Source organism: Actinia tenebrosa, unplaced genomic scaffold (genome assembly GCF_029948245.1).
Source record: "Actinia tenebrosa isolate PJP-AT-01 unplaced genomic scaffold, QUT_ActTen_1.0 PGA_scaffold8__29_contigs__length_14323225, whole genome shotgun sequence".
In the NCBI taxonomy this organism is placed as follows: Eukaryota; Metazoa; Cnidaria; class Anthozoa; order Actiniaria; family Actiniidae; genus Actinia; species Actinia tenebrosa.
The window spans coordinates 3,847,220-3,869,497 of record NW_028292585.1 but is presented as its reverse complement, the minus strand read 5'-3'; the positions used below and the strand labels follow the sequence as shown (position 1 = coordinate 3,869,497).

General features: G+C 37.5%; 1 protein-coding gene across 1 annotated transcript; it reads right to left on the bottom strand.

The window, feature by feature from the left end:
• Nucleotides 1–261: 261 nt before the first annotated feature.
• Nucleotides 262–22,267, bottom strand: LOC116304374 (sodium channel protein 1 brain). Its single transcript, XM_089024210.1, has 24 exons — nucleotides 21,962–22,267; nucleotides 17,567–17,788; nucleotides 13,782–13,908; nucleotides 12,976–13,057; nucleotides 12,566–12,694; nucleotides 12,049–12,140; nucleotides 11,593–11,787; nucleotides 11,289–11,346; nucleotides 10,871–11,015; nucleotides 10,599–10,733; nucleotides 10,002–10,523; nucleotides 9,083–9,271; nucleotides 8,254–8,595; nucleotides 7,389–7,653; nucleotides 6,949–7,184; nucleotides 6,463–6,636; nucleotides 6,056–6,166; nucleotides 5,446–5,709; nucleotides 5,261–5,314; nucleotides 4,719–4,856; nucleotides 4,194–4,307; nucleotides 3,669–3,807; nucleotides 3,043–3,174; nucleotides 262–2,607 (listed from the first exon to the last, which is right to left on the bottom strand). The coding sequence occupies exons 1-24, from the start codon at nucleotides 21,974–21,976 to the stop codon at nucleotides 1,259–1,261; spliced, it is 5,229 nt and encodes a 1,742-aa protein (XP_088880336.1). The 5' UTR covers nucleotides 21,977–22,267; the 3' UTR covers nucleotides 262–1,258.
• Between the last annotated feature and the right edge of the window lie 11 nt (nucleotides 22,268–22,278).

Below are 22,278 nucleotides of genomic sequence, written 5' to 3'. Positions count from 1 at the left end.
AAATGTTTTCGCCATAAGATTAATATGCGATCGGACCGGTTAATACCGGAGAATCTAGACCAGTCCGCGATGCGATCTATCCAATCAGATTGCTCGATTTGCTAGTGTCCAGGCTCTAAGATTCACGGTCATATAATAAAAGAGAATATGAACTAGTTCATTCTCTTTTGAACTATAACTATAGAGGTTTTACACCATCACGTGACGGTAGCCATGTTAGATGACAGGAACAACGCAATCGTCTTATATGAGAAAGTGTTCAATATTTTTTATTCCAGTTTTTGGCAGCAAACAGTTCAAAAAACATCAATTGATATGTCTGCATAATTATTAATTTACTTCTAATAAAAATTCACTCTTTTTATCAAACTCTTACTATTTACAATTGATATATTCACACTATCTTATAGTTTTTCCAATATAAAAATAAATATAAATAAATAGATTTAAATAGTTTCGAATATCGCAAATTTTGTTTAAGATTTTCACTCGCTGAATTATTCTTCGTGTTACGTCATAGCCGCCATCTTGGTTGATTATAACGAAGCATTCCTCATTAGCTTCTCTTGTTAAATCATCCGACATGGTGGCTAATTCATTGTTATTTATATCTCGAGGAATTCTGAGTCATGTGGTTGCACTCAACAATTATTTCATATTATTCTCTGCGCTGCAGGACGCGTTGCAAGTTGCGCTCGACTCACATTGGGGATAATTAATATTTTAAAAGTTATTGTCCTTTGAAATCATGCATTAAAATCGAAATATAAAACGATGCTAATCCAAGTAAGATCAATTCCAATATTTTTTATGTCTCAAACATGAAAATCAACCTTCGGGTGATTTTTCTCTACGGATATTGTAAGGGAAGAATAAAGAAAAAAGAAAGAAAGAAAAGAAAGAAAGAAAGAAAGCAACTAAGAAAAAAAAGAGCTCAAAATGAGTTGTAATCGAACGCACTAGTCGTGTTCAGGAAAATCATCGGGGAAAATTAATTTTCTACTTCCAAGAGCCCGCGTTTCTTAATGACCGCTGGCTGCAAACGAATACAATTGACACCTTCTTCTTATTGGCTGAAGTTTACATGGAAAAACGACATCAAATCAAACCGGAAGCAGATAATTAAACGCTCGTTTCCGGTGATTAGATTCGCCGAGACCGTTTCATTTCTTGGCGGAGACCTCAAGGAACAGGAACACTGGAAACGAGTTGACGCGCTTGCCTTTTTTTCACGCCACCTAAACGACCACGGGTAGTACTATGAGAGCTCAACAGGCGTCGCTGGTTCCCTAGCAACCGTAGTTTTAGTTTCACTGTCCTGATTCTCTTGCAGTTCTGATTGAAGATTATTATTTTTCTCCCCCTCAGTAGTCCAGGCCAAAATAGAATTACACTTTCTACCATTGGGAGACTTGAATGGTACTACAACTGTTGGACTGTTTACGATTTCCTGGTTTTCTTTTCGTGGATTCAATGTTTCTTCAGCATCACTTTCATCACTGTTCGTAGTAGTAGCTCGTACTTCGTCGTCACAAGCAGAGACAACACTAACTTCACTACTTTCTCTTTCTGATAATTTTTCGCCTTCTTCATTTGAGAATCCTTCATTTGTTTTATTTCTTTCCTCGGCGAGATGAGCCTGGAGCGATTCGAGAAGCTTTCGTTCCTTGTATTGTCGTATCGCTCGCACGATAACTCTCGCTGCCATGATTTGCCGATTGATTTCCATGGTCGTATTAGTTAAAACCTGCTGTTTCCTCGAAGGAAAAGCAGCTTTGAATCGTTCTTCCATGTTCTTCATGACGAGCTGGAATCCGGGAGAGTCCACATCATCGTAGCGCGAAACAATCCGCTTTACCAAGCCTTGTATCAAATCGAGGCAATGAATCATAGTCCCGTTGACCAGCGGTATGTTTAGTAATGCGCATGCGGCTTTGTTTGGTTTAGGTAGTCTTAAATTTCCATCGAGATTGTGAACAAAATCCGAGAGATCTTCATACTCGATGTATTGGGTAGCATTGGGATCGTAAAGCTCCCATAACTGATAAAACAAGTCGATATCCTCGTTAGAAAATCCAATCTTCTCTTGTTCCATTACTTGGTTGTAGTTCTCTAATATAATAGCAATGTACATGTTGATCAAGATTAAAAATATCATGACGATAAAGCTCACGAAAAAGACCACTGCTGCAAGAGCTTGTCCACAATTCCCGTTTGGCAGACCCTTGTAGTCCGGATCACAATCAGGCGGCTTAATCATCAATGGATCTAAAACATCATTCCAGCCAGCAGATGTCATAATACGAAACAATAAAATAAAACTGTTACCAAAGTTCTCAAAGTTTACCACATCGTTAAGAGCCCCAGTTCTTTTGACGTTGCCGAATACAGACATTCCAACGACTGCGTAGATAAAGATGATGAGAAATAGAAGCGCTCCGATGTTAACCAAGGCGGGAAGAGACACCATCAGTGAGAATAGAAGGCGTCGTATGCCTTTGGCGGCCTCGAAGAATCGTAAAAGTCTTCCGACTCGGAAAACGCGAACTACACGGAGTAAACTTGGGCTGATTGGAAGAGCTCTCTTTAGATTCTCCAAGACAATACCTAAAATAAAAGAAAGGCCTTAAAGTTCCACTCGTGTATCAATAGTCTTTTTGTTTAATTTGATACGATACAGCCATGTTGGATGAAAAAAGCTTTACGTATAGACCTTTCCTGAGATAGCGAACATGGTGCATTTTGGTCTAATTTGGGTAAAAAAATCTTTTGTTTATCATGCCTTATATGGAGTTGATTGTACCAAATTTAGACCACAATGCATCCTGTTTATCGTACTCAAAAAAGTCCTGAGGCTATTATATTCTTGGGGTGCATGTTACGTCATAGCCGCCATGTTGGTTGACGATAACAAAGCTAGACGAGGCTGTTCAGTGCAGAACAATATATAGTCATCAAATCGGTCGCCATGTTTGATTCGGTGTATCTAGTCATTCTCAAGGCAATAACAACACATTAGCATAATAAAATAAAGAGACTTGCCTATGATAGAACAGATGACGATAATGAAGTCAAACACGTTCCAAGGGTTATAGAAATACCCTCCTCTCAGGGCAGTTATTCTAAGTATCGCCTCCACGATGAAAATACCGGTAAAAATCAAGTTTAGTATTTGTAATGGCCACGCCAGGGCGAGGATCTCGTTAAGGACAATATACTACACAATGATTGGTTGAATTATTACAATGGCGACTCGGCACCAGCCTCAAATGGTTTCCGCATTTCAGCAATGTTTATAGTTTTCGCGCTTTCTTTTTACATAAGAAAGAATTCAATCCCCAAAAGCAAAGGGATTTTTATTGTTCTACCATCTAACCACAGGCAGCCCAAGCTGTATTATGGGCGCGGGCACGTGATGGTGCAAAACCTCTATTTAAGAGGTTGGACCCGGAAATACGTCACTACTACTACTACAGCCCTATGGACCTTTGTCGCGCACAATATCTATTCTCATGAGAATTAAAGCCATTGTTTCAGACTCATGCTGAAGCACTCGGACGCGAGGTTAGACGGGCAAAAATCTATTGTTCCAGCCAACATGGCTGCCGCGTGAAAAAGAAGTATTGTTAAAAATGAAGAAAAAAATCTTTTGATTATTGAAAGGATATCTAGTGTAAGCTCCACGTTCTCTGACTGATCGTAGTGCTGCACCATCATCACCGCCATGTTGATCGTTATCACCAACATGATAAAGACCTCGAATTTACGGCTTTGGACCACGTCGTACAACGTAGCTTGGATTACATTCTGGAAAAATATATAGAAATTTTAGAAAAAAGTTTACTCATTTCTTATTATTTCTCATTCATTTATTGGAATAAATAAATAAATAAATAAATAAATGAATAAATAAATAAATAAATAAATAAATAACGATACATTTTTTAGACGAAAATTCAAAATTTACAATAACCATATTTAATTGTGCCGACACATTAATCAATCGGGACTAGTTGAACAAAATTGTACATAAAATAGGCTTTAGCCAATCAGTAGAGAGTTTGACTGAACTGCTTTGTTTTCAATCTTTTCAATCATAGTTTATGGTCAGCATATGTTGTTATAGCAACAGAGGGACCAACAAACAACCAAAAATAATACACCAAATAAATAGTAACAAAAATGTTTTTTACCTTTGGTTTTGTTATTCTTTTCTTTGGTTTCTTTGATGCTGCACTTTTCAACGCGTTCATCCAGTTTCTTTGGTTTGCGGTCAGGAAAATATCCATCGAACCCACTGTCTCCATCTTGAATTAAAAACCAAAACAAAAGGTTTTTGGTGAAAAGTTTCGTTATGTCGCGCCGTGCTGTAGCCGTGAACTTGAGTGGTATAGAAGAGTTACTCCCGGGCCAAAAGTGGAAAGCAGAATTATTTTTTTGCTTCTTTTCATTACAGGATTTGTTGTCTAAAAGTTCTCATTGTTTCAAGTGGAGGTTGAATTTTTGATAACGTTTTTTCACTTTATTTTAGCGGTTTTTGTGTTTAGTTGGTTTCGGAAATACATCACAACTCAAAAGCTCTATTCTATTTCTCAAAACCAGTGACGTAATTCAGGCGAAATGTTTTTTATCCTTTATACAGAATTCTCTGAAAGTGGCAGACGCTTGTGCAAGAGACATGTCAAAATGGCAGTCGTGAATAAACCGACTTGGGTTACCTGTTGTTTCAGTTGATTGAAGTTATCAATGATGACACCAATGATGAGGTTAAGGATGAAGAAAGTACCGAGGATAATGAATACCACGAAATACAAGTAAGCGATGAAGTTACACTCTAGACAAGGCTGGAGATCAATCTATAAAATAAAAAAAATCTGTCAAATGGCTTTTTTGCTAAAACACGAAAGAAAAAAAGTATAAAACTTTAGCTTAAAGAGGCTGAAAAATTAGAAGAATAAATATGTTAAGGTATCTTGATTATGATGTTTAATGTAAGTGACCAGGAAATGTATGGTACCACTGCACTCAAATGGCTTACGTAGGATGTAATTGGATGGCATATTTTTGCGCTCTTTGATTGGTTCAGACCGACTTAAAGCCATTTAAAATGAAGTAAACTTTCTAATAACTTTTAATTTTATAACATTTAGTCTTTAGTCGTTTGACAGTTTAATTCAAGTTGTCGCTATGACACGACAGCTTGTAACTCGAAAGTACTTAAGGAGGGGAGGGTGGGGAGGGGAATAGCTAGGGTACATACGTCAGTAGCATCAACGGCATCTTCCATGATTTCCATCCATCCTTCAAACGTTGCCTTTGGAAAAAAAGATAAAAAATTGATAAAGAATCACTAGACATAGGGAGCCCAACAAAATGTCCATTAACACACAGGGAGCCAATAAATCCAGATTTGAAACTAGTAACGATTTGACTCGTCGAACTTACCACTTGTAGAAGCGCTAGAAAACCATTGATAGCATTATCAAAATTGATGTTAGAATTGACCCAGCGATATCCTTTGTCCAAGCAGACAGTTTTATTAGGAATGATACTCGGTGAAAACTTGTTGCCATCCGCGTCAAGACACTTGAAGAATTTCCCGCCAAAACTCTGGACACCCATAATGCTGAATATCAACCAGAATACCATGCTGACCAGCAGCACGTTTGCTATGCCAGGAAAAGCATGGAACAACGAACTGATGACAACCTGAGGGAAGACCATGTATGGTTAAAGAATGGATAATGCATGGTTGTCTATTAAAAATACTTACTATATTGAATTCCTATATTGACGTTTAGAAATGATGATGACGTATAAAGATAGTAATGACGTATGATGATAATGATGACGTTTGATGATGATGATGATGGTAATGATGATGATGACGATGATGATAAAGGCGATGATGATGATGGTGATGATAGTATGATGATGACCCCTGATGATGATGACGTATGATAATGATGATGATGATGATGAGAATTATTATTATTATCATTATTATTATTATTATTATTATTATTACTATGAAAACTATTGCGCGCTTTCTTACCCTCATTCCTTCGAACCTCGAAACAGCCCTTAGAGGACGCAGAGCTCGTAGTGTCCGTAAAGAACGCATGTATGAAATACTATCATCTCCAGTTATGGTTACCAAAGAAACCTGAGAAAAATAACCAAGGAGTCAAGAACGACCTTCGATGTATCGCAGAAAATATGTACAATTTTTTCACTTGGCTAAAATCAAGAAGCACTCATGGAGGAGGAGGAGGGAGAGGAGGAGGAGGAGGAGGAGGAGGAGGAGGAGAAGGAGGAGGGGGAGAGGAAAGGAAAGGAAAGGAAGAAATTCTACTCAAGAATAAGCGTCCAAATTCCATCAAAAGAGAATTAATAAAAAATGTTAAATGTGTAAATAAATAAGAGACGTAACCTCTATTCGTCGAAATCTCTTTTACTTACAATGACGATAATAAAATCCAACCAGTTCCAAGGATTCGAAAAGTACTGCACAAAACCTAAACCAAACCACTTTAGCAACATCTCTGCAGTAAAGACTACAGCGAAGAAGATGTTCAAGTCATGGAGGATGCCTTTCAATACTGGATTCTCGTCGATGTTAACGTCTTCGAAGGCCTGTTAGAGACAAGAGTCGAATAGAAAGCGTTAGTCGTGTATCTGCTGTGCGGTTTATACTGTTGGCTCAGGTATTCTTTCCGAGGTATTTCCTATGGGAATGAAAACAAAGGCATGGGAGCCATGTTGAATGAAATAGTAGTTTGTTATCATTTCTAAGGACAAATACATGTCAGCCATGTTGGATGACATAGGGGGTTTGTAGTAATCATTTCTAAAGGAAAAAGAAAAGACACGGCAGCCATGTTGGATGACAGGCATGCGGGTTGGTAATCATTCAAAGAGGAACGACCTCCGTTCATATTTACTCACCAAAGCGATACTACTGGCTGCGATCAGAAACACGATGAACCATTCAAAATATTTATGGTCAACCAAGACCTTAGCTTTGTATCTCATACGAGTCCAGACTGGGTTTGTCTTGTTGGCACAACAGATACAACAACCTGCAGGGAAGCAGGGTTCAACATGAAGGATGTTCACAGTATGTTCTTCTGGTTTTATTGCTGGCGAAGGGTCTTGAGTGCCTTCAGCACTAGTTTGGTTATCTGAAAGAAAGCCGACTTTTTATTGGCGTTGCAAGGCAAAAATCAACTTCTAAATTTCAATTCAGTCACAGAGGAAGGGCCACAGGTTTGTTAGGCACTGGATATCAAGTGCTACCCCTTGTAAAAACAAAGACGATTTAAAAGTTACAAATTTTGCTTGTATGTATCTGTAATTTACAGGGAAAAAAGCTCACGTATTTTTACCTTGTACTTTTCCGTTCGTTTCTGGTTTCTGCACTTGATCAGGATTTTCGTCTTTCTCGGTATCATTTACTTGGTTGTCACAAGGTTCCACTTTAGTCTTAGGAGCAATGCGGTTTAATTTCAACCTCGAAGCGAACCTAATGGCAAGGAGAACCCTTCTCAATCTGTGCTTAACAGACGCCTTCCTTTGTTTCTTGCGAGCTCTTGCTTCCATTGATTCGCTGGCGAAAGAGCTCAATAACAACGCAAGGAATAGATTTAGAATCTGAAAAAGAATTAAAGGCGTTCATAAGAGAAAATGTTGCGCAAACCAAGATATGAATAGTAAACAGGTTTCATAGAAATGAAAAATGGAATTGCTGTGGCGCACCGCGGAAAAGGACCAAAAACATTTGTTGCGCATAATGCTACAAATGTTGGTTAAATTTACGTCACAGCTATTACTTCTGCAAACGAGGTCGTCATGGTGACACACAAAGCAGCTTCCCTAATCTTTCGCGAAAAAAAAATTTTCTCGCTTGATACCACTGCAAGTACAACAGTGGCACAGCTCAATGGGGTAGAATGGAATGCACCTATGGCAGTAGCTATGGAATGCAAGTTACAGATTATGTACAAGATATAATCTTTTATAAAATATTTGAAAATATAATGCGCGCGCTGATTGGCTGGCTACCGTGTTTGTATCAGAGGACAGAGACGCTTGCGCAAAGTCGGTTCAAAATGCTTTATAAAAGCAATGAAAAACGTCTCTTTACTGTGATATAAACACTCTAAGCTTGCTTCCTCATTCTCTACAGCTCCCACCGGTATACAGACATGCACACACGTTTTATATTCCCTAAATATATACCAAAATACTTACTATGAAATTGCCAATAATGAATGCAGGTATATACAACAGCATCGCAACAGGACCAGTTGCTTTCATACAATCCCATAACGGCTCGATCCATTCACCGCACAACACGCGAAATATCATCAAAAACGAATGGAAAAAATCATTAAAGTTCCACCTTGGTACTTCCCCGCCGAATTTATCAGCCGTGTAGGATTTACCAAACAGCTGCATGCCAACTACCGCGAATATGTACACTATGATACCTAGGATGACAGTCAGGTTGGCGAGCGCTCCTAGGCTTTTGCCGATAGTTGAGAGAAGACTCGACATAGTACTCCAAGACTTGGCGAGCTTTAGAATACGAAGCTGCGGAGAAAAAAGATAGAAGGCTTTAATCGAATTGGTATTTAGCGTGCTTGGTCTTGCGGCGGGACGAAAAACGGAAGAACCAGAAGAATGCTATCGAATCAAGGGAGAGACCCAACAAACTCTACTCACATGTGATGTAGAGCCCAGGAATTGAACCCGACCGACCCCGCCAGAGGTGAGAGGCTAGGGCACCACCACTACACCATCTTTGATTTCCAATAGAGGCTTTGCACCATCACGTGACGGCAACCATATAGATAGCAGGAACAATACAACCGTTTTACATGAGAAAGAATTCGATTCCCAAGAGGAAAGGCTTTTTTATTGTTCTGACATCTAACCACAGGCAGCCCAAGCTGTATTATGGGCGTGGGCAAGTGATGGTGAAAAACCTCTATACTCAATAATCATTTCCTACTAAAACCTTCATTTCGCGGGTAAGAATTTCACACAAGACCGGAAATGACGTAGCAGTATTACTCACCAATCTAAACGTACGTAGAACACTTGTCCCAGTCCCGTCTGCTATTTGACACTGGACAAAGATGAAATCCACGACGCTAATAACGACGACGACACCATCAAAGATGTTCCATCTGCTTTTCAGGTATCCATAGAAACCAAACGCGATGAGCTTCAGGATCATCTCCGTTAAGAATGTAAAAGTAAAAACCTGGAAATTAATTTAACAGACGTAAAAGATATTGTACAATTTAAAAAGGGGCACTTGGATGAAAATCAATGAAAATTGGAAATGACTTGAAACTTGTTTAAACTTATCTATATGGCCCAGATACTAGCCAGGTAACATGTTTTCTTCACAGTCAAAAGTGGCGGGGGAAAATTATTAATTTTATGCAGCATCTAAATTGTGAGTAAATGACGTCATTTACTCAACCCTATTGTTCTTTTCGCTTTTAACCCAAAATATCTCAACAGCAAGTGGCTCCCAGGCTAAAATGTTCACTAATCTGATTTTCATAATCATAATCGAGTCATATTATCCTCATATGCTTCAATTAGTCGGACTTTCAAAAATCGGGGCTTTTTCATCCAAGTGCTCCTTTAATTGTAGTTTGCGCACCTGGTTGACTTTTTCATTCATTTCCTTTCCTATTTTCCTTCATTCCTTTTCTTCTCCTCTCTGTCCTTTTTTCATTTTATTTATATGTACAATAAAATGTTTGGTTATTCTATTTTAAACAGTCTCCATGTTCCTATGAGGAGGGAGGGGAGGGTAAGTAGCATGTTTGAGAGAAATACAAACAAGATTCCTAAACAAGGCTCCATATTTCTACGAGGAGGGAGGGGAGGGTAAGTAGCATGTTTGAGAGAGATACAAACAAGATTCCTAAACAAGGCTCCATATTTCTATGAGGAGGGAGGGAGGGGAGGGTACGTACCTGATTCGCTACCAACACCACATGTTGTAAGGTAGGATCCATATCATGATATTCAATCGTCATAAATAAAGTGTTGAGTAGGATACAAAACACGATGAACAGCTCAAAATATTTACTACTGACAAGTATATTGATATATCCACGAGAACGCTCTAATCGCCTTTTAGCTTTAGATTGTTTCTTATGCTGAGTCTCTTGTTTGGTATGAATAATAAATGAGTTGTCAGGTCTTGGTGTCATGGGTGTTGATGGCGGTTTAGTACTGATCCAGTTCTGATGGAGAGCCTGGCTCTGATTTAAGTTACTATCAGTCTCTCTAATCTGTAGCACGCTTGAGTCCTCCTCAGATTTAAAATCTGTTGGTTGGCTACATGTGACTACAGGGATGTCGTACATTGTCTTTTGGAGGGATTCTGTTAAGACTGATTCATCTTTGCCGTACACTATACTCATGATACTTGCACGACGGACCGAGTAAGATGACGCTATTCGTTTCTGTGCTATTCTTTGTTCTTCTGTTTCCTGTTATCAAGACAACGAAAAAAATAATCTTCCTGATTGATCAAGGATTCTTTAGACTTGTTATGGCAAACTTACCATTTTGCTCGCTTGTACTTCGTTCTCGTAGGACGCGGCCACCACAGCCAGTACGAGGTTGACGAGATAAAAAGGTCCAAAGAATATAACTATTGCAAAATAGATGACGTACCAAGGTCCCATGGTGAAGATGATCTGAAACAATAAAACTTTTACAGTTTAACATCAACCTGGACTATATATATAATATATCAACTGAAAAGCATTGTATTTACATCAGTCTCACTGCATTCATGCGAATGGGAGCAGACCTGATGTTTTATTTGACTCACATTATTGTAGACATCTTCCCAGAAGTCTAATGTTACTATTTGAAAACTTGTTATCAAAGCCCAACCAAAGTGATCGAAATTAGTGTAACCAAAGTTAGGATTGCCGCCTGCATCGATCAGACACGTGTAGTTTGTTGGACACAACCTGGACATTAACAAACACAACAGGTTAAAGAATTATTCATTATATCTGCTCTAAAGAGAGGGATAGAAAGAGAAGAGGGGTGGGGTAGGGAAGAGAGAAAAGAGGGGGAAGTGCAAATTAATGAAAAAAGAAAAAAGAAAGAAAAGGGAGTAAAATGAAAACAGTGAAAGAGAGAAAGAGTGAAAGAGGAAATGATTAATCAACACCTGACCAGCGGAATATCATAGTCACGTGATTGCCTCATAAGGTCAAGGTGTTCGTTGCCATGGTTACCTCGATCCTGTATTGTTTCCACAAACTACCGGATCTTCATCATCTGTCAACCAGAAACCTGAAGGAAACGAGAAATTATTTACTTTAAGAGCTACTGCTATAGTAAAAGACGTTTTTTCCCTACAATAAATAATGTGAAAGCTGAGTGCGCATATAGCCTGAACCTGCGTTGGTTAGCGGTCTGTGGTAAAGCCTACTTCTCATTGGCTAACCCCAGGTCACCCAATGTTAAATGTTATTTATTGTTTATTCTATTAAGGGTTCTTATTCTAGCTTGTGATTGGTTTGGTTTAAGGGTACTTACTGCTATTAGATGCATATGTTCTGTAAGGTACTGTTAGATTACTAGGTACAGGTTCACCGCACTTGTTACGTAACACTCCTACAAACAGCTGCATGCCAATCAGGGAAAATATACAAATGAAGAATAGCGTCAAGACCAACACATCCCACAACATCTTCATCGACATCAGAAGTGTGTTCACCATAGCTTTCAGTCCTAACAAATATAACAAAATAGAATTGCTGGTTGGCAAGCATTTTCAAGAGAGTCAAAAGACAGTGTTGTTGCCGTTAACAATGAGAGATAGATAAATAGATAGATAGATCATGCGTAACAACCACATAACACGGCATTACATTCATAGTCACACGTACAAAGTTACGAAAAATGCGCATGCGCAAGAGAATGGATAGCGAGTAGAGGAACAGGAAAGGAAACGAAAGATGCAAGATATAGAAAATAAAAAGCTTGAAATACCTTTGACAGCAGATATGGTACGTAAAGCTCTAAAGACTCGAAACGTTCTGATACCAGAATAGTTACCGAACCCAGGTGCTATGGTTACATACCTGAAAACACGAACATCGAAAACTATAAATTTTGAAATACTTTAACTATTATAGCTGAAATGTTATCGATATCCTGAAAAGTACAACCAGATGTGAGCTGATCTAAGTCAGGTCACGGCTATCACAGTCATAGATCGAATCCTGCGTTGGAAACGTCTATCATCTAATCTATAATGATTTACAAGTCAGGCGACGGCTAGCTCAAAGATCGAATTGGAATCAATTTATGGTGTTAGGTTTTGTAAGGGGAGGGAATCCAGAGAAAATGTTTGAATCAACAAGGGAGAGACCTAACAAACTCTACTCATATGTGATGCAGAGTCCAGGAATAAACCCAAGACTCTAGAAGTGAGAGGCAAGTGTACTATCACTATGCTACCCTTGATTCATAAAGTCATATGTGAAGATTTTTGCTGTTGGCTTACCCCATTATGACTACGATAAAATCCAGCCAGTTCCATGGATCTCTAAGGTAGGCATACTTGTGGAAGGCAAAACCTTTTGCGATTATCTTGAAAAACATTTCTAAGGTATAGATGACAGCGAAGACGTATCTGTGTGATAAGAAACATGTCATACTGTAAGGAAGGAAAGCTATCCATCCATACATCCCTCCCTTCCTCCCTCCCTCCCTTCCTCCCTTCCTCCATCCATCCATCCATCCGTCCGTCCCTCCTTCCATCCATCTGTCCATCAACCCATTCATCCATCCATTAAACCATCCATCCATCCATCCATCCATCCATCCATCCATCCATCCATCCATCCATCCCTCCATGCATGCATGCATGCATCCATCCATCCATTTTTTCATATTTTTTATTACTTTACTTACTCTGGTTCTTCAGGAGGATCCGTCATGGCCAGGAAAACACAATTAATAAGTATGGTTAATAGAATAAACATCTCGAAATACTTGAGACAAGTTAAGGATTCGCAACAGATAGATTTAGATTATACAAATACTTGCTACAGTGTTAGCTGTGATGTTGGTGATATCGATAGTGACTATGATAAAGATTATCTAATTAAATATCTGGTAAAGATGATGTTGATGGTGGATGAAGGCGCATAATAATAATGATATTATAATATTTTCATTTGTTAGAGCAGGCTGATTATTCTGGCAGCTTTCGCTGATGCGGGCCTGCTTTCACTCACTCTCACTACCACTACATTTATTATTTTATGCACATAAGACTCAACTCACATGTTGCTTTACGGAGAGAGGAATGGATTACAATATTTAAAACATAGTGGATTTGACTTCCAATAGACCATTTCACAGATCCCGCGGCTCAACCTCAGCCTCGTCAGCGTGTAATATATTCTTTAGAAATTGCCTACAACCTGTGAAATTTTTAAGTGTTTCAATTGTTCGTTGATGCGTAAATTCCTTTCATTACTGCGGACTGCAGTCAAATTCTAAAGAATAATTACACGCTGACGAGGCTGAGGTTGAGTAACGGGATCCGTGAAATGGCCTATTCTGTCAATTGACTTCCAATTGAGTATGAAGTACCATTGTAGTATTGTGACGACGACGACGACAACGAAAAACACATACACAAAAATAGTAACATCAAACAAACATCAAAAAACCATAACAATAATAATTATTTATCATTATCAAAGGATATTGATTTGTTATCAGCTTTAAACATAATCTTCTAATTTTGCTTTCATATCCAAATAAATAAAGAGATTTTGCCTTGTTAAATCTGTAAACTTGGGTTTTGCCGAAACGACTTGCAATGACCAGAAAATACTGCAAGAAAAAACACAAAAATTGTAAATTAAATTGTTAGATTATCTTTGACTGGTTTACTTTCCTGTTTCGTTTGCATTTTGGATGGAAAGACCGAAGAAAAAAGAAAGGAAAGGTTTAAAAAGAAAAAAGGGATGGAAAGAAAGGTGTCAATCAGGGGTGCTTACCATTTCCCCCCGAAAAAAAATGGAACAGCAAATGGTATGTATCATTCCGATCGGAAAGTCCCCAAAAACTCGGTCTTACGATTGAGGTAATCCACTTTTCCCGCTCTTTTTCTTACGGTAGACGCGTGTACCATTTGTTGGAAGTTTAAGTTTCCAATCGAATGGATTGTAATATAAGCACCGCAGTTCAACTTTATTAAATTTAATTTTTCTCAAAGATTAAGAAATGTAAGTCTTAGTATTGTTAGACTCAACGAACGAACATAACATAAACGCTTTTTAGAGTCTAAAAAAAAAAAAAAATCGTCTGAACTTTGCATCTTAAAAAGGATAGTATAGTAAGGTGGGTATTTTAAAACAAACATGTTAGATACAGTAACATTGGTTAATGATCTGTTTTTCATAAGTTTTATCTTTTGTGTTCTGGGATTTCGCGATGAAATAAACTAAAGCTTAACGTCGTCATTCGATCGATAGAGTACAGTGATATTAATGTCAATATTTATCTGTTAACGCTTCGGTTCGTGTAAAAGAATCTAACATGTTCGCCGCGCTAAATTTATAGATAGTAAAGTCAATGAGACAGATGGAAACATCGTTCGTCCCTGCTAGAATTAATCAGTGTCTTCACAGCGTCAAGCTGAATTTGTCTCCAAAGTTTTAATAAAGTTGAATGTTTTTATATGATTGCTTTTCAAACTCACACTAAATCAAACAATCTGCCTGCAGATTGCCTCGGATTTTTTTGTGTGTGAATAAATACAAAGTGCTCGATTTTGTTCATAGAGACTTTTAGCCTCACATCTGTGCTTGTAGTTTTCTAAATTTGATCGTAGCAATGTAAATGCTTAGCAAGAAGAACACACGGAATCTTAGTTTGTGTGGAGAAGGATTGGTTCGTGAAATTGCAGGGGGGAAAAAGAAGAAAAAAATAAAAACAAAAGCGATGACATTGTCTGAACACGCTTGACTGATGTAAACGTACTATTTATTCATCAAAACTCCTCAAAAAAGATATGAAAGAAGACCTTTTCAGAGAAGTATTGTCAAGTAAATATACAAACACTAAAATATTGAGTTATTCAGGAATGATGTGCGAAGAATTGTCAACGAATAAAATGTTAGTAACGGCTTATTCGACCTAGTTTCACTCAATGTTTATTTTACAAATTTAATATAGCGATTCTTTGCAATCGGTAAATATGTAATATGTAATATTCTAAGACTTCATGTATAGATTTATATTATAAGTTTTTCCGTTCGCGGAAACAAGACTGATTTGCTGTTAATTTGAGCTTGAAAGTGTGGTTAAAAAACTCTTTACTTACCACCATATTGACTGCTTCAAAGATTTTTAGTGGCCCGGGAATAAAATCTTCTTTTCCTATCCTCGGAGGCTGCCGTAACCATTCGTATTCCGACATCATTAAAGCTTAGAGCATACACACTCACTTAAAACGAGCGAAATTTCTCGATAATCAGCTTTAAAATTCTTTTCCATTCTGTATCCTTTTTCTCTGGCTATAAATTCAAATTTTTTTGTGTGTGTCGTATCAAGGTATTGAATAATTCATAATATTGTTTCATTAGTGTACCAACGAAGGTGTAATCAAGCAAAGTAATTGAGAATTGTAACCATTTGGAAACACAGGCCAGGAATACCAATCCAAGGCAATGGGCAACGCTAAAAATAAAGCTCTTTGATTGGTGAATTTGCAGACCTATCTTTGCACCTGTTCTAGACGTTACAGGCGTTGCTATGACGACGACGAAAACGAGAAAATTCCTTTGTTGGATGTTGAAGAAAAGACAGGAATTCTTTGTATTTAATGTTTTGCTGTTGTTTTTATTGCTGTAATCTTCATCTTGTTGGAATATGGCGGAACTATCAGCGAATGTTCGTCTATCCTGTAATATTTTAGTTGACTCTTAGATGTTTGTTTTTGAATGAAGGGGATGAATTTCTTAATTGATAAAAATGATACAGAGGGTGAACGAAACTGTAAGATATCCAAGAGAAGTCTAGAAATATCTAAGCCATTTTCAATTCAAACATCTATGAAATGTGAAGTGAAATGTTAATCGGTAAAGAAAGAAATACTTTCTAATAGAAGAAACGACATTAGAAGACTTAACCGGGGAAAAAAGAAACGATATCTAAGAGAGGTAATAACAATATGAAGACTAACACGCGGAAAATAGACCCCTTGCATGTGACGTAAAAGCAGCTCAATTTGGAGGACAAAAAAAAAAAAAAAAAAAAAAAAAAAAAAAAAGGAAAAAAAAGAAAGAAAAAGAGAAGAATTTCATTCTCATGAGAATTGAAAACCTTTTGTTATGTCCTCCAATTTGAGGTGCATTTCGACGTACTGCAAGGGATCTAAATCTACATACATTCTCAGCAAAACTAAGCTAAACCAAATTTTTTTAATGTCTTTCGTAAGAAAGTAGAGAGTAATTGTTCAGACTCCTCAGACAGAGGCTCGCTCGTGTCTAAAATTTCGACGCCAAACTCAATTGGAAATAAGTGGTTGATTTTTAAGGAAAGACGCAAACCGGGCTCTGAAAGAAAATCCTCGAAGCACAGGAGAAAATGATCAAGAACCTTGTATATAGGGTTAAATTCAAGGTACACCTTTTCAAATAATAGTCATGTATATTTTCATGTATTATTTTAATAAAGTATTATTAATATTATTTAAAAATCTAGACACGTGTAATGTCAGGCCTGAGGATGGAATCCATGCAGATGACAGAGGTGAGATGGCACCGCACATCAACTGTGCTTTACAAGGCCTGAGAATTTAGTCACACTGACAGTACCTAAACTATGGACAAATAAGGTACGGAAAAAGGGAAGGACGTAGAAAAAGGAGGGAATAATCGCCGATTTGGATGACTGTCTAAGATTGAAGTGTGAACTACATGTAACAAACAGGAGCGGCGGAAGCTGAAAATGTTTTGGGGGGGGGGGGGGGGGGGGAGGGGGGCACTGCAAAAAAATCACAACAATAACTTAATAACAGTAATAAAAATCGAATCTATGCATTTATATTTCATGTGAACCAATATTTTGTTGGAGGGTCAGGCTCCCCCAAAAATTTTCGAAGGGGAAAGGGGGGGGGGGGGGGGGGGCACCCGGTCCCCCTGACAAAGGATATTGGATTGTGAGTTAGCAAATCAAGGCTCCTTTTCTATGGTCTGTACTCTTATCGAACATGGAATGGCGTCAGCATATGATCCAAACTCAAGTTGAACTACGAGTGCAGCGAGAGCAGACCATAGAAAAGGAACCTCGATTTGTTTTTTTACCGCAAAAAATGTCAATAATGGAACACACATTTTTTCGACTTGCTCTTAGACTGTCCTCTAATTGATCAAAAAGAATAGAAAATCAGCGCGCGAGAAATTAGGAATTTGTGGTAAAAATGCATGTAGCTGTTACATTATGATACAAATATAATAAGACACGAAAAATCTAGTTTCCATACCTTGCCATCCTCATTGTATCTGTCCTCGAATGGTTTACCAAAATATCTTGGTCGATAGATGATACTCCGGTACATTCGGGAAAACCATCTTTTGCAGTTCTTGATATTAGAGGAGAGGTTTTGGGCTGCAGGTACGCTGGATGCATCGCTGTAGTTGCTTGCTTTACTGGTGTAGCTTGCTATGCTAGATTTCCTGGACAGGCTACGAGAAATATTCAATACCTGGAAAACAGGGGATAATGACGATAAGTGGATGGATGGATGGATGGATGGATGGATGGATGGATGGATGGATGGATGGATGGATGGATGGATGGATGGATGGATGGATGGATGGATGGATGGATGGATGGATGGACGAATAAGTTGCAAATAGTCATATTACCACCTCACGCCCGAGAGATATTATTTGTTGCAGAGTCGCATAAGAGAAATTCTACTCCGTGAAATAAAACAAAATTTGGTGTTCACATCTCAACCATCCAACCACTGAACCCGGGAACCGAGCGAAACGAAACAAGAGAATAACGCCAGTAACAAAGAGAAGGATAGACGGACAGACAGACAAATATAGACAGACACACAGTCACACGGAAATACGCCCGGACAGACAGTTAAATAGAAAGACAAACAGACGGACAGAGAGACAAACTTCAATTGTCTGCTTTCGGTTAAGATACCAACAACCTAAACGAGGACAATCTTGCTCATAATATATATATGTTAAAAAAATATTGAAATTTTGAAGGCAGCACAAGCTTCGAACGAAATTAAAGAATAGAACAACGCTGCGTGCCGAAATGCATAAATCCCGCGGAGTCGTATATTAACAGGGCATTTATAAATGACGCTAGACAACCCGTAGTGAATGTCGTCCTAATATCCTCCCTTCAAATAGGTCTTTTATTCCCTGGGGAATATTTGCAAATTTAGCTTGTCATTGCTTGCAGCAAAATTTATAGTCAGAAATATTTGGAATTAAAACAAATTTCCGCACCAACATTAGTCATCGCTATAGATGTTTCATTCTTGATCCTTTCTCCACATCCATTAAGACTTCAAATTGCTTTTCTATTTCGATATCAATGACTGTCCCCTTAGGCAATAATCAAGCTTAAATTGAAAAATGGCCTCTTCTTGAACCATCGGCAAGGTTCCTCGCCAAAACATTATCATTTGTGAAGATAGGAAATCGCAATATTTTAACTTGTTAACCAAATTTAATTTTGGGTTATTTTCTGCAATATGTCTTAGTAAAACCCGAGCTCTTAGAAGGTCATTAAACTTTAATGGCTTTCATATTGATTCAATTTCTTTTCAACATGTCTTATTTACTAGCTCTTAAAACTCAAGCGGTTGACATTCCAATTTCAATCTTAATTGAGGTATGGTATATCTAGAACGACCTTGAAATGGCTTGGGGAATTTTCTGTTGTTTACACGAAAGTACTTTTGAACTTTTGGCCAAAATATAAGCAATTTCAAATCACTTCTCGATTGTTAATTGACACATTTCTCAGATGATTAAGTCAAAAACAGGTTTTCTCCAGTTTTTCTCCAGTTTCACTCTATTCGCAAAAATCTTCTTCTAAATTCCAATTAAAATGGATGAAGGAGCCACTCTGTGGAAATGCACTGCTGAATCCTATTTATCTATTATTAATAGCGGACCTTGAGATATATAGACATTGATCGATAGACGAAAAAATTCCCAAAAAAGTCTAACGATTCTGGACTATTTTAAAGGTTTTTTGAAAACAAAAACAAACAAAACAAAAAAGGTGGTAAAAAGAACGATTTCAACCAAAACACTTTTTTTTCCAAATTTTCTTCATTTATTTAACGAAAAAAACTGCAAGAGCTTTACTGAAGTAATGCTGTTGCACATTCTTCCAAACTATTTTGAAATTGAATAATGATATGAAAAATCCTTGCAATCAGTTTGAAATTTTTTCGATTCATTTTTAAGTTTTCGTAATCAAACACTGAATGTATCTAGTTTGGATGCAAACTTGAAACTTGAGTCTTTTTTTCGGAATCTGTAGTGTTATAATCTTGAACAGCACAAATTTGTTTTTCACAGCAGGAAAGACTTATTACAGAACCATCAGAACACTGCATTATTAATATTGTCAGATAGGTAGAAATGACTCAAACACTGACCAAGTTGAAACGAATGAAAAAGTTGTGATTGAGTCGATACCTCACAGGATAAGTCGGCGCAAAGCGCCCTTGAAGGAAAGATAGTTGGGAAATATGTCTGACAGACTTCGGTCATCCCGGGACCCTAAGTTTTAAGAAACTTAGAAAATATTTCAGTTGCCACGATGAATGGAAGTGCGAGGGTAAATGATAATGAAATGAATTGTCCTTATTTAGAGAGGGTTAGGTTTAGAAGTTCCAACTTAGAAGTGATAAACTTGTGCCCCTTGAACGTCTCTAACTGACAAGGGACTGCCATCGATATTGGATATTTTTACAGCTAAGGCAGCACCTTTTACTAAGATATTTTAGACCCTGAGTGTTGGTCTGGCCGCACAACAGAGCGGTGCCCCGTGAAACTAACTGAGCTAACCGGTGGGTGTATACTGACTCTGTATTTTCAACTGTAATTTCGATGTCAGACGATTTTTTTTTTTGTATTACTCTTGAAAAAGTTGCAATTTCAAGGGCTTCCAATTTCAACATCAAAAAGAAACATTTCTATGTTTCACTGTAAACGTGTGATGTCATTTTCCAAAGTGAAGTTGAAATCAAACTTTTGGTTTCATATTTTCAGCCGATAGCTCTGTTTCTACGGCTACTATTCTCTTCCCGTCGGATTGTTTTAATGAGGATATCAATACTTTTGGCACCTACTCTTTTTTGACCAATTTGCATTTGTCGGATCTTGTGCCGTGTTTGTTATAAATTGGTTGAGGCTTAATCTAAAAGCCGCCTTGAGCTACGAGTAAGTTATCTATTCCTGGTTAAAGAGTTCAATACAACCAAAGAAACTGTTTATAGAAAATATCAACATTGAGAACTTAAGTAAATGAAAAAAGACGGGGGTTTTCTTCAAGAATAATGAGTAAAATTTGAAGACAAAAAGTAGTGAAAAATGGAAAATAAAGGAAGATCATAAAACAAAGATGGCTTTGATGTCCGAAGGCGCTTTAACAAGCCAGTTTTGTCTAGATTGCTAAGAACTTAATGGAAAGCAATATAAATCCACGCTTAACGAAAAAACCTGACGTTTTTTAACCGTCATTTCTCACGAAACTAGGAATTGGTAATATGAAATAAAAGCACTTATTTACATTTCGATATCTAACTGTCGGTATACTAAGCAGTTGTAAATTAGACAATTCATATGTGAAATACGATGGCACTTATCTGCGAATAGGTGCTGAAATTCTTTTATTTATATACATCTATGGCTTTGAGGATAGAAAAAATTTTATATGTTAAGCCAATGAATTGGAGAAATGTTTTTTCGAGAAAATAAGATTTGTCGTTCTGCTATTTCATTCATGTGAAATCATCTGAGCGAAGTTGGATCGAATATTCTCGTGTTATTATTTAAAAAAATAATTAGCACAAAGGTACAAAACGTTTTCGAGAATAAAAATAAATTCACTGGCAATTTAAACTGCAGAGTAAAACCATAATTTAAAATCGCCATTTTTGAATTATTGTCTTGGACGGACTGACAGTGCACAGCGTGTTAACTTGTCGAGAGCTACAATGTTATGAAAAACAAAGAATAAAGGGCTTTTATCAGCGTAATATGGCATTTTAACACTGGGAAAGAAAAACAAACATTTTCTGCTCTTGTAAAGAATCGCCGGATAAAGATTATAACGCGAATAAAATCATAATTTTCCCCGGTTCTTGAGCGGGGACTTTGAGATAATTACACCTTGCATTTGGAAAAGCCGCTCGTTCGAGACTGTGGTGAAGAACCACTCCAAAAAGTTTACATAAAACTTTTGTCATATGAAGTTAGGTTGGTAAGAAAGCGGTTGTTTAGAGTTGGAGAGAAGACTAGAATAACGAGTTTACGTAAGATAAGCTTTAAAAAACTTATCCTATAAAGAAATGCAGAGTTTAATTTGAAGATGAAAATAATACCAAACAGCTGGTGAATGCGATTTTTTTCTTCTTCACTTAAACGCAAAGTAAGACCTCAAAACACTGTCTATAATGGTCTTTTTGAATGGAAGTCTCGAGGTTGAACTCTTCGAAAACACATCCAGAGGGTTCAATATTTATAAATTGAAGTTGGAACTTTGGAAAGGAGACCAGTTTTGAGTGAATATTAACTGACTCAGCGCAGCACGCTTTCCGGAAACTAATTGGAAAGAACTCTGAAGAAGACAATACTGAGTTGAAATTTATACTTTTTACTCTTACCTCTGAGTTCGTCATATTTAGTGAATATTTCAGCACATTTTCCCTCTAACTTGATCCAAAATGCGCCCACAATTGCATAATTGAGTCATAAGGCTAGCAGTTTTCCATAGATGGCTTCTCTGAACTCTTCCTATTAGCATAGTATCTTTGGATTCCGTGTCTCCTGAGTTTATTTTTTCACGAAGGTGTTTTCCAGTTGACAAGTTCTGTTGCTAAACACTCGTTTCTATCGACTTGTGTGAGAAGCCCTAAATCTTCTTAATTAGAAACTCGTAGCCGATCTTATGCGAGATTACGTTAGGTAGGTCCAGGCTATG